The following is a 12937-nucleotide window of genomic DNA, read 5'->3' on the forward strand; positions in this document are numbered from 1 at the left end:
CTCTGGCTGTCCTGGAACTTGCTACTACTGCAGACCAGGCTGGCTTTGAACGCTGAAATCCGCTTGCCTGCTTCTGCCTCTGGAGTGCTGAGATTAAAGGCGTGGGCCACAACTGTCACTAAGACCCGGAATTTTAAAAAGATCCAGAATCTAGGAAGCAATTAAGTAGTTAACTTTGACCCTGCACTGCTCAAATAGCATCCTCCTGCACCTGGACTGGAAGCGTTCTCATTTTGAATGGCAAAATTCTGTTCACACGTGCTTTTCTCTTTTCCCCAGTCTCTCTCAGGTTGTTTACAGACAATTCTCCCAAGTTTTAGGATTTTCTCCTGTAGTTGTAGTGAAATGGACCCCATTCACATATTGATGCTGGTTTTTTTTTCTTTCAGATTTAGGGTTTGGTTAATAATTGGCTCATGCGTATAATATATAGCTGTTCTTCCCAACTGGACCATCTCTGGAGTAAAGAGAATCTGGGAGCAGGGGTATCACCACTTGCGTTCCTCCCAATAATCCTAACATTTGCTAGCTATGTTGAGATAAAAAAGATTAAGGATGCTCTCAAATAGCACCCAAGACTGAGAGATGTTTGTCAGGGTGCAGTTTTAAACACTAATTCCCAGCCAGAGCCTCGCATTAAGGCTTCTGTATTTCTTAAAACTCATATGCCTTCCTTGGGAATGATGAAGATGACATGCGCGGTCTCAGTTCTGCACATTCCTACACTTTAAGAAAGATGCTCTTTGGAGGTGACTGACTTGGGCTCCCTTTGGCCCCCAAAGGACTTTGGAGATGTCTCAATAAGAGGTATAGAAAGCATGGCCGACTAAGTGACCGGTAGAGAATCATTCTCCTTAACGACCCGTCCACTCTGCTTTCGGCTCCCGAAGCTCTACGGGAAAAGGATGAACTGAGACCAAGCCTTCGAGTAAATCATATCGTGAGATTCTGCCTGTTGCAGGTCTACGGGGAAGCGGAGGGCAGAGAACAGGGAAGGGAGTCGCTCGCTGCCTCCCTGCCCGCAGTCGCCATCTTTTAGGGTGGGCTGCGTAGGCTCTCCGCACAGGGCACGCGTGCCGAAGCCGAGAAGACGTGGAAGCGTTGGACGCCATCAGCCCGCTACAAAAGGAAAGCACGCTTGCGTTCGGGCGACCGCGCTGGGGGGAGCGGGGCGAGGAGAAGACGCGCGTGCGCAGTGTGAGCCCGCCAAGCACCTGGAGAGGTGGGGGGGCGCGGTAGAAAGGCATGGGGTAGGAGAGCGCTTGCGCAAGAGCGCGACGGTGCGGGAAGTGCGTGTGTGTGGGGGGTCGGGAACACGCTCGCGGAGGCGGGACTAGAGCGGATCTCGCGAGATCTCCAGCGGCCATAAATGCGTGCAGCGAGCCCGCGTCCTTTCCCTGGCGTGATTCCGTCCTGCGTGCCTGTTCTGAGGAGCAGCCGGCAGAACCCTCCGTCCGACTTCTCTGCCACCGAAGAACGCGCCTTCACCTCATGGAAGACTCCATGGACATGGACATGAGCCCTCTAAGGCCTCAGAACTACCTTTTCGGTAACTGCCTGGCGGGAAGGGCCCGAGTGGGGCCTGGTGGCTGGTGGGGGGGGGCGGCGGCAGGCCCGCCTAGGCCTGGCGTGAGGTGAACGCGGCGTGGGTGGAGGCCGCAGGGCTAGGAGGGACGGCCGGGGCCTTAGGCCGCAGGCGGGCGGGGAAAGCCGAGGCCCGGAGGCTGGGAGCGACCGAAACCTGGGGCGGGAGAGGCCCGGCCTCGAGCCGCGGGCGTTGAGAGCTCGGTCGGCCTAGAAGGCGGACTTAATTGCGGCGTGAGCAGGGCCTGCGGCGACACTTTCACCTCGAGCGGGAAGTATTTGGCGCCTGGTGTCCGGTTTTTTAGTGATGGGCCCCGGCGGGTGGCCCAGGAGGATGGTGCTTCCAGAGTGAGGCCTGCGTCGCCGTGTTGAGACGGTACACGGGCGGGCAGTCCGCCCTGCGTTCCAGGGGCCACGGCTCCCACATCGGGGAGCATCCGAGGGGTTCGGCCAGTAAGGATGCGGCCGAGCAGGCGCCCTCCGGCGGAGGGGGCCGCAACCCCTGAGAACACGTGGTTGCCACGTGGTTGGGGGTAGGGAGGGGGTGTGGGCTCTACATCCGGGCTCTCATGGTGGTGTCTGGTCAACCCTGAGCCCTTGGGTCCTGTAGCTTAGTCGAGAGTGCTGGGCGGGAAATGCTTAAGTGGCTGGTGGCTTCAGGGTATTTGAAGGTCTTTGTTCAGGTCTTTTAGCATCCACGGGCATGGTAGTGATTTTAGAGACCCTTTCCTGCCTTTGCGGTAGGTGGAGTCAGCAGCACACTGCAGATGACTGACCGGGCTGATGTGTAAGAGGACCACTATCTTTTCCAGATCTGGTGATGGAGGGGCCAGGGAGAGAAGTGTGCCACGAGGGTTTGTTTATTTAGGAGCCTGGGCTTCTAGGTTCACCCCTAAACCCTGCTACCACACACTTAGTGTGTACATCAGCTTTAAAGAATTTTTTAGTTTGGTTTTCAGTGACTCAAGTTTTTAGCTTATTAGCTGTGCTGAGGTCTGTTAACAGCAGTAAACAGGCAGGAACTGATGTTTAGAGGAATTAGAAGTCCCCCCACTTGAAGGGTACGTTTAATACATGCTTAGTGTACACGAAGGGTTTTATACCTAATCGTTCTGGATAGAGACACAAAATTGGTCCCTACTGGTGATGTGTAGCCACTCTTTAACATAGGTGAACTGGGTTTCAAAAGAGGAAATTCTGAGTTTAGCTTCAGCTACTATGTATGTAAAGGTCCAGTTTTATTTAGGTCATTGAATCTTCAGTGAAAATGGCAATAGTGCCTCATTGATACTATGAGAAAATAAAACTTATGGACTTCGTTTGTGTATAGAGTGGAATCCACAGAGAACTTTAGTTAAAAACTAGATGATGAGTTGCTGGTTTTAGGATGTCATGTTCATCTCCTTGATCAGTTCGTTTTTTTTTCTTTTACAGGCTGTGAACTAAAAGCCGACAAAGATTATCACTTTAAGGTGGATAATGATGAGAATGAGCACCAGTTATCACTAAGAACGGTACTTAAACTTTGAAACTACCTATTACAAAAATCCAGCCACTTGGTTCTTACTGATGTGATTTGTCAGGACTTGGTGCTTCCTTATTGCTGGAAAAAAGAATCACTATAACTTAGTATTTTCTGTACCTCAAATAGTGCACTCAACATCTTTGCCCGATTAAAATATTTTTTGTACTCAACAGTTACTGTTAAAATTGCTTATTAAGGCTATGCAGGAATGTGAACTATTTGCCAGCTGTACTGCTGATTGGTATTAGAAACATAGTGTTAATGTCTATTAAATATGAGATGCTTAGGTTTTCATCAGTAGTGAGGACAGAAATTATAAGGGGTTTTCATAAAAAAATTGCGGCTTGAAGTATCTTTTTGTTCACAGGTTAGTTTAGGTGCTGGGGCAAAAGACGAATTACACATCGTAGAGGCAGAAGCAATGAACTATGAAGGCAGTCCAATTAAAGTAACACTGGCAACTTTGAAAATGTCTGTACAGCCAACAGTAAGTATATTTCTAAACATTGAATTTCATGTTAGTCTCTAAGACTAATTTAGGATACACAAAAGATAATTCAACGAAAAACTACATTTTCTGTGACAGATTATTTTTGCTGCTTCTAAATAGGTTTACTTATTGATTGTATAACTGCTGAGGATACTTGGTGTAAAACATTGACAATATTTAATGATTGAAATTGCTCATTTTTAGGTTTCTCTTGGGGGATTTGAAATAACACCCCCTGTGGTCTTAAGATTGAAGTGTGGTTCTGGGCCTGTGCACATTAGTGGACAGCATCTAGTAGGTATGTTTGATCTTTTTTTTTTAATCTGTGGTATTTCTAAGTTTCTGATTAGAACTGGCATTTTTAAAAGCACTTATTTGACCATGGAATACATGTCCAGGTTAAGCAAGATCATTTGCCTTAGAGTCTATTCTTAACCCCTACATGGGTCCTGGGCCTCTATCTAGCATGCTATCTCCCCAGATCTCCAGTTCAGACTTAGTAAAGCAGGCTATAGTACTAATTGTCTTATATTGAAATGGGAACCTGCTAATATGTATTTAGACAGAGCATTTCTATTTTAAGGTTTCTTTACTGGAATTTTATTTAAAAAATACCATACGTTCTCTACTCCTAAGTTCTCAACAGTATATCTAATTTTTAGCTGTAGAGGAAGATGCAGAGTCAGAAGATGAAGATGAGGAGGATGTAAAGCTGTTGAGTATGTCTGGAAAGCGATCTGCTCCTGGAGGTGGCAACAAGGTTCCACAGGTAAAGACTTTTTTTAACTAAACAAGTTTTCTGACTTTCACCAAGGAATGATGGCTTTGCTCATGAATATTTATTTTTCTTTAAGAAAAAAGTAAAACTTGATGAGGATGATGATGAAGATGATGAGGATGATGAGGATGATGAAGAGTAAGTATAAGTAGTATGATTTTAGAAACTTTACATATTACATATACCATGAAGGATGTATAGGAAAATTTTGTCAGTGGACCCTGTGATTCAGTAACTTAAATTACCTGTAAAGGATTACCATTTGTAATGAATGGTAAATTGGTTTGTTTCTTGAAGATGGCTAAATAAGATTTTGTGTGTTCTTTATGGTCAGGTTATATTAGAAAACAGATGAAATCTTGATATGACAATTGATCTTGAATATCTTGGGATTGGTCATGTATATTGAAAGCATATTACATATGAGGATTAAGGTAGAAAAGTAAACATGAGTTCCTAAGGCATGATATATATCTGGTCCCATGGGACAATACTGCCTGGGGATGACTTTCTTAATGAAATCCTGGTAATGAATCATTTTTAGATAATGCATGATGACAATACCTAATTCTGTGTATGAGGTTATATGGTTAAGGAGCTGAAATGATAACTCAGGTTATAGAAATTGGCATCTTTCTAATTAGAGAAAGCAGCTCCACATGGGGTTTTTGGTTTTCCAAGACAGGGTTTCTCAGTAGCTTAGGAGCCTATCCTGGAACTTGTAGACCAGGCTGGCCATGAACTCACAGATCCACTCAACCTCTGCATCTCTAGTGCTGGGCAGTTTTATTGAATTTCACAAAAAGCATGGGATTTATGTGTGTGGCATTGAGATGGTATAAATGCTAACAATATTCTCCACTACTAAAAAGGTAATTACTGCATAAAGTTCTTGCTTTTTCAGTTTTAACTGAATACAGTTATAACTTCTGGATTAAACACAGATTGGAATAATTAAACTTCGTACTTAATACTTAAAGGGCACTTACCAAGTAGTGTGATTCACTCCCTTATAAAAAACCATGCTGTAACTAAAGAACATTTTATACTTTTCCTCTTAAAGCAAGTGCCATGTGGATCATAATATTAGAGCTAGATTGTGAAAGTGAGAAGCAGCTCCTTTTGAGATTTTGAATAACATGCAAGTAGTTGGAAGTGGATTGTTCTGTTAATTGCAATCTGGCATCTTAATTCTAATGGCACATAAAGCTTTAGGATGTGCCAATAAATAAGCCTTGCCAAACACTGCACACACATTGGAATGAAGTGTAAAACTTTGAATGAGAAGCATTAAGACAATAAGTTTTTTACTGTATGTTTATTTTTCCTGCCACAGAGACAGGATTTTAGTGTGGTATACAGCACTGGCTACCCTGTGGCTAATTCAATAGATTGGCCTGGCCATGAAATCAGGTCTGCCTGCCTTTGCTTGCCAGGTACTGGGATAATAGTTGTGCACCACCACGGCCTGATGCTTATCCAGTATTCCTTAAGATGTAGTTACCTGCAAGTGGGTTTTATACATTGGCTTTTTCAAAGCATTTTACATAACAGAATCCTGGTGGTGACAAATGATTGTACTCATTATGGCCTGGGAAATGCTGTTGCTGTGGACATCGGTCACTCCGGTACTTGAGTTCTTACTAAATTACCTCTTAAAGAATAAATAAGGTTCAACATGTTTGGATTACATTCCCTAGATTAAAATGATCATTTTTAATACTTGTACAGTTAAACAAGCATCTTTGATCTTATAGGGGTTCTTAATTTAAGTTAATTTTTAATTTAATTTTTAAAAGGCCTACCTTTATTTAAGAAGCTTAAACTTACAAAATCTACTTACAAGTTTTGTAGCTTATTCCCTTATCGAGACCAAGTGTGAGACTCGAGGTTTTCTTTGCAGATAATTTTTCTACCTTAGATTTGAACATCGAATTAGGATAAATAACTAAAAATTTGTATGTTCTAGGGAGAGCTCATTTTTAGCAGTATTAACTACTGATTGAGGAAAGCTCTTTACTACTAACAGCAAAACCGAACTACTTTTTATAATCTGTAGTAACAGTATTGTGAGAAATACTGTATTGTTTTGAGTAGTTGGCTTTTTTGCCTTTTTTCTTTTAGTAATTTGTATTTCATGTGCTTCTGTGTTTCATTTATATGTAATTGTAAAAGTGTCAGATCCCTGAAATTGGAATTATAGGACTGTTATGAGCTGCTATGTGGGTACTGGGAATTGGACCCGGGTCCTCTGGAATAGCAGTCCGGACATCCTGATTTTGCTTTTTAAGGGGCTGAGTAACATTGCTTTGTTAGTCCTAAATATTTGGTTTCTACAGAGAGGGTTTCGTTAGCCATGGCCATTATGGGAATCAACTTTGAACTAGGCTGACTTCAACTCCCATATCGATACCTGCCTTTCTCTATCTCTTGAACTTGCGATCAGATGTGTGTGTCACTAGTGCAACCTAAATATATTATTAATCCTTTTAAATACTGATGTTTGGCTATTGGAAATGAGCTACAGTGTCTGAAGGTGGCTTTTGTCAAACTGACAAATTTATTATGTTTTTCACTTCTAGTGATGACGACGATGATTTTGATGATGAGGAAGCTGAGGAAAAAGTTCCAGTGAAGAAAGTAAGTATATACATACCAAGATTGTCAAAAACAGTAAGAGAGAGATTTCTTAGTGCTCATGGGGAGGGAAAAGAGCTTAGATGATTTCATATTAAAAATTGCTTAAACTAAGTAGACTATAAACTTTTCAAAGAAATTTTATTTTTCCTGTGCAGTTTATTGATTAAATGGCTTAACACTGGCATAGTGATATAATTAAGGTCGTTCTTTAATTGCAGTCTGTACGAGATACCCCAGCCAAAAATGCACAAAAATCAAACCAAAATGGAAAAGACTTAAAACCATCAACACCAAGATCAAAGGTAAGTACCCAAGTAACAAAATGGACAAGACAGCACTGATCTAGTTACAGAAAGTAGTAAATTCTGTGTAAGAATCTATTTTGCATAAAATTTGGTAAGTGTTTAAGGAAGTTAATCCTGATGACAATGCTTTGTAGTGCAGAATTTATTAAAATACTTGAATCTGGGATGAGCTCCAAGCATCAATAGTTTTTTTTCTTCTGAATTCTGAACTTTGAGTAATTTGTTTTCTTGGTTTTTTTTTTTGAAACAGGTTTTCTCTGTAGCTTTAGAGGCTGTCCTGGACATAGCTCTTTTGTAGATGAGGCTGGCCTTGAATTCACAGAGATCTACTTACCTCTACCTCCCAAGTTCAGGGATTAAAGACGTGTGCCACCACTGTCCAGCTATGCTTCCTTTTATTTTTTAAAATTTATGTATACAATATTCTGTCTGTATGCTTGCAGGCCAGAAGAGGGCACCAGACCCCATTACAGATAGATGGTTGTGAGCAACCATGTGGTTGCTGGGAATTGAACTCAGGACCTTTGGAAGAGCAGACAATGCTCTTAACCTGAGCTACCTCTCCAGCCCTTATTTTTATTTATAGTGTTGTGCCTGCATGCCAGAAAAAGGAACCAAGTATTATTGGGAATGATGTGAGGTGCTATGTGGTTGCTGGGAATTGAACTCTCAGGACCTGAAAGAGCAGCCAGTGCTCATATCATCTCTCAAGCCTCCCTTTTCTTCGTATCAATCATACATACGCCCACTGCATTCCTGTAGAATTCTGAATTACACAGGAGTTGAGATGCTTGTCAGCCCCCTCCCCCCAAAGCCAGGTGGTGGTGGCATGCTCCTTTAAATTTTTATCTGGCACTAAGGAGGGACAGGCAGGACTGTATAAATAATAGCAGGTTTGGGGGCTGGAGATGGCTCTGGTTAAGCACTGGTCTAGAGGACCAGGGTTTAATTCTCAGTACCCACATGGCAATTTGCGGCTGTCTAACTTTAATTCAAGGGTATCCAACATCCTCATGCAAGCAAAACAATGCATATAAATGTTATGAAATAGTGACATTTTGGTTTTCTGAGCCAGCTCTATCCCAGACTGGGTTTCTTAATATATTTAATCCCTCAACCTTTTAAAGAATAAAGGTGTGAAAAAGCATGGCTAGAAACAACAAACAAAATTACATGAAGTTATGTATAAGTTTATATTAGAATAATTGAAAAGTCATAGTAATTACTTAGTACAATTTTTAAATCATACCTTTAAAACTTTTTCCAGGGTCAAGAGTCCTTCAAAAAACAGGAAAAAACCCCTAAAACACCAAAAGGACCTAGTTCTGTAGAAGACATTAAGGCAAAAATGCAAGCAAGTATAGAAAAAGTAAGTAAAAATTACCTTTGAATGTATTGGTCTTTTCCACTATATGGTGAATGGCATAAACTTTTGTGCATAAAAACTGTTTACTGTAATAAAAGGACAAGGATGCACACTGATGGAAAAAATGAGTGAGAGCATTGCCTTTTCTGGGCTTATGCTGTAGAGCCAGCAGAGGGCGTTTGAATTTTCAGTAAACATCTTGGAAAAAGTAAAGCTAATGTTTGTGAGATAACTAAGAAAAAACAGGATCACCTTTAAGCACTTAACAGCAATTTGAATAATTCCTCTGCCTTCTATCGAAACTTATGTCCATGATGTAGAATTTGACAGCTAAATAGGCTTATATCTAGGCTTAAACAGTAAAATTTATCTTGTGCCATTTGGCTGATAATACAATTTAAGGGACCTGGGATGTGTAGGAAATAGAAAAAAAATCAGTTCAAATTTTTTTTAGAATTACAGATGAATTATGGTTCTAACATACTAGTTACTGGGAATAAATGTGGAATAATACGGAAAATTGCCCTCCCTTTTCCATGTTTTTCCTGCCCTATAGGCCTAACATGGCTTCAGAAGATTTTCTTCCTTTGTGCATCCACCAGTGAACTGGAAATTAGCACTTTAATTGCCAGCACTGTAAAATTTAGCTTTCCTGGTGTCACAACTGATTAATTTTTATCCCTTGCATACACTGCTAAAATGGTGCCCCTCCCCCCCATTTTAATGTGGTCCTATCTCCTTGGTTTAATTGCAGGCGCATTGAACAGTCCTGGGCACTACTGGTAAATTAAGCCCAAAGATGGGGAAAGAGGAAAAGGAGAAACAAATATAGTCCATACTGAGTACCATCAACAATCCAGACTGAAGTCTTCTATTTAATCTCAATCCCCTTTCCTGATTGGCCATCCATTCACCCTTGCACGCTGGAAGCAATCTCTTGTTTTCCTAAAGCATTTTTCTTTCACTCTTGTGATGCAGAGAACTTTACTGCTTTCTACACTTGTGCATATGCCTCATCTCTTACCATGTTTTAATACCTTTGTATCCTTAGCTGTTCAATAAATTTTTTGAATAAACCAAATAAGGATTTATGTGACAATATTTTAAATTTACTATATAGTGAACTTATTTTCTGGGTGATGGAGGCAATTGATTTTTGCATTTGGAAGCTAAATGCATAAAACGGTGCAAAAATAAGATTTTGGTTAAGTGATACATTTAATAAATGAAATGAGGAATGATCTGTAGTGTTAATTTTAAAGCTGATAAATTAATGGTATTTAGGCAATAACTAGATACCTTGAAAATTATAAACACAAAGCCTTATGTATTTCTGTTATTGGGGTTCATTGCCTACATTCATAATTGGAAACATGACAGATTTGTGCTGCAGTTAGTAAAGGGTAGTTTGGTTTCTAGATAAATGGTATGCTATCCTAGTTTCTTGGAAAACACAAGTTCTTTATAAACAGCCTGGATGGATTAAATTTACTTTTGGGTAATAGAGGTTGATAAGACTAACATGCTTCATGATATGGCTGTATTTGCATGTCTTTATTTTAAATTGACTGTCTTTGGGAATTGGGCTTGCAGCAATTAAAAGATCATAGGCTGGAGAGAGGGCTCAGTGGTTAAGAACACTGGCTACTCTTCCAGAGGATCTGGGTTCAATTCCCAGCACCCACATGGCAGCTCACAACTATAATTCCAGTTTCAGGGGACCTGACACCTATGGCAAAATATCCCAATGCATGTTAAAAAAAGATGGTTATGGTTAATGTGCTGCTTGTTATGTCTTTCTGGACATCAAAAGATGTCTTTGTTATTTAGAATGGAAAAGTTTTCTAGTGGTATCTGAAATCCTATGCATGTCCTTAATAATCTTTTTTCCCCTCAATAGGGTGGCTCTCTTCCCAAAGTGGAAGCCAAGTTCATTAATTATGTGAAGAATTGCTTCCGGATGACTGACCAGGAGGTAACTGAATTTTCTGTGGATATATAACCAAGGCAAAAGTTTTCATTGTGATTTTTTTTTTTTACTTTTAGTCTCCTAAGTTGGCTCCTTGTAAAAGGTTCCTAACCACAGACAGTTCTTAAATACATGGAAAGAATTTAATTGGCAGACTGAACAGATAACTTTTTAGTACACATTTTTCCCAGCTTTTAAATAGTTGTTAAATTATCTCTTGGTTACTTAGTTTTACTCTTAGTGTAGTGTGTTGTTGGCTAAGAAAATAGGCTGCTATTTTCCTTTGTTCCATTTGGCTGCTTTACATAGTCTGAAGTTTACCCTCTTGGGAAATGATAGTACCTTCTCCAGGTAGTAGATGGGGTTAATTTTGGCGGTAAGCATTTTAATGCCCTTACATGTGAGGCTTTATATAAATATCAGAAAAGTTTTGCTTTTATGGAGCTTAGGAGAATTCACTTGGACCATGTAAAGGGAAAACACAACCAATGATGTGTCTTCCCAGTGGCATGAATTTTAAATTTTATCAGAGTTGTAAAGCAGGAAAAGTAAGCAGTTAAATGAGTTTAGATTTTTTGTTTGCATGTATCCTTAAATGGATTTTGTTAAAGCCACGTTTGTCAATGGGCTTATGTACTTTTATTTTAACAATGTTTGAACAGTCTTAGTCAAATTTTGAAGCCTAAATACAATGTGATGGGGCTGGAGAGATGGCTGAGAGGTTAAGAGCATTGCCTGCTCTTCCAAGGGTCTTGAGTTCAATTCCCGGCAACCACATGGTGGCTCACAACCATCTGTAATGGGGTCTGATGCCCTCTTCTGGCCTGCAGGCATACACACAGATGGAATGTTGTAAACACAATAAATAAATATTTAAAAAAACATTCCGTCTTGTTTAACAAAAAAATAAATACAATGTGGTTGAGCCACAATCCGAGGCAACAGTGTCCAGATAGCCAGCTCTTTTTATGCTTGAGGCTTTTATTAAAGAATCTTATGCTATATGTCTGAGTTGAAATGCTTAACTTCCTTTGGTAAAAAAATGAACTGAAGAAATGTATTTACTTACAAAGTTAATCTATTTACCATTTCCCCCCTTTACAGGCTATTCAAGATCTCTGGCAGTGGAGGAAGTCTCTTTAAGAAAATGGTTTAAACAGTTTGAAATATTCCGTCTTACTTAATTTCTGTAACAGTTGATATATCTGGCTGTCCTTTTTATAATGCAAAGTGAGAACTTTCCCTACTGTGTTTGATAAATGTTGTCCAGGTTCCATTGCCAAGAATGTTGTCTAAAATGCCTGTTTAGTTTTCAAGGATGGAGCTCCACCCTTTACTTGGTTTTGAGTATGTATGGAATGTTATGATAGGACATAGTAATAGTGGTGGTCAGATGTGGAAATGGTAGGGAGACAAATATACATGTGAAATAAACTCAGTATTTTAATAAAGTAGCACTGTTTCTATTTGCTTATTTAACATACATTGTCTGAAGTTAAATGTCAGTGCCCTCAAATCTCATAATAATGTCTCTCCATTCCTGACCAGGTAGTTTGTAAGTTGATTCATGATAAGCCTTGACTAAAGATTTTTAGGGACTAATATAAACAACTTTCCTCTAGTTCTGTTCATTAACCTGATGACATAATGAACATAATAACCATAAAACCACTATGAGTCATTCATCCTGGTTTGCAGTTGTGTATTTACATGGTATTGTCACAATGCATGGCAGAATCCTTACATACAAGACAACTCAAGTTCTATCTTAAGTGTACCTCCCGTTTGTTTTTAAGTGTTTTCTATATGGTTCTCTGTAACTATAATTATCAGCTTTATAGTCCCCAAGAAGAGCAAGCAGTTCTGGGATTTTTCTTGGGACAATTGTTCTTGCCTTCATTCTTTAGACTTTGTTTTCTTGAATTGTTTTTTTATATTAAAATTTTATTTCTAACTTAGCAAATTGGTTCTTTAGAGTGATCAGAATCTGGTTGGGAATTGAGATATTGAAGATGTCCAGAAGGTTGTGTATGGTACTGTTTGTCTTCCTGGTCATTTGAGCATTTTGTAACTTAGTCAAGGGCTGCTTTGTTCCTTAGTCTTACTGGGGAAATTTTACACATACAGGTACACAGCAGGCATGCAATCATGACATTTTTAAATTATTTGGTAGAATTTTCATATTAAGATAGGTGTGCTTGATTTTTTTTTTCCATAAAGCCTCTTGGCTGAGTATTTGTAAATTTTATGGTAATTATCAACAGAACACCCATTTCATGA

General features: G+C 39.9%; 1 protein-coding gene across 2 annotated transcripts; it reads left to right on the forward strand.

The window, feature by feature from the left end:
• The first annotated feature begins 1195 nt into the window (after positions 1-1195).
• Positions 1196-12611, forward strand: Npm1 (nucleophosmin 1). Of its 2 annotated transcripts, XM_075941355.1 has the most exons (11): positions 1196-1549; positions 3019-3098; positions 3477-3596; positions 3804-3897; positions 4262-4368; positions 4454-4515; positions 6960-7017; positions 7236-7319; positions 8590-8691; positions 10589-10663; positions 11762-12611. In XM_075941355.1, the coding sequence occupies exons 1-11, from the start codon at positions 1492-1494 to the stop codon at positions 11798-11800; spliced, it is 879 nt and encodes a 292-aa protein (XP_075797470.1). In that variant the 5' UTR covers positions 1196-1491; the 3' UTR covers positions 11801-12611. The 2 variants fall into 2 exon arrangements, with proteins under 2 accessions (XP_075797470.1, XP_075797472.1); XM_075941357.1 differs by lacking the exons at positions 10589-10663; positions 11762-12611 and adding an exon at positions 9443-9777 and having other exon boundaries at positions 1343-1549.
• Positions 12612-12937: the final 326 nt, after the last annotated feature.

The sequence above is a fragment of the Microtus pennsylvanicus genome, chromosome 11, assembly GCF_037038515.1.
Source record: "Microtus pennsylvanicus isolate mMicPen1 chromosome 11, mMicPen1.hap1, whole genome shotgun sequence".
Lineage (NCBI taxonomy): Eukaryota > Metazoa > Chordata > Mammalia > Rodentia > Cricetidae > Microtus > Microtus pennsylvanicus.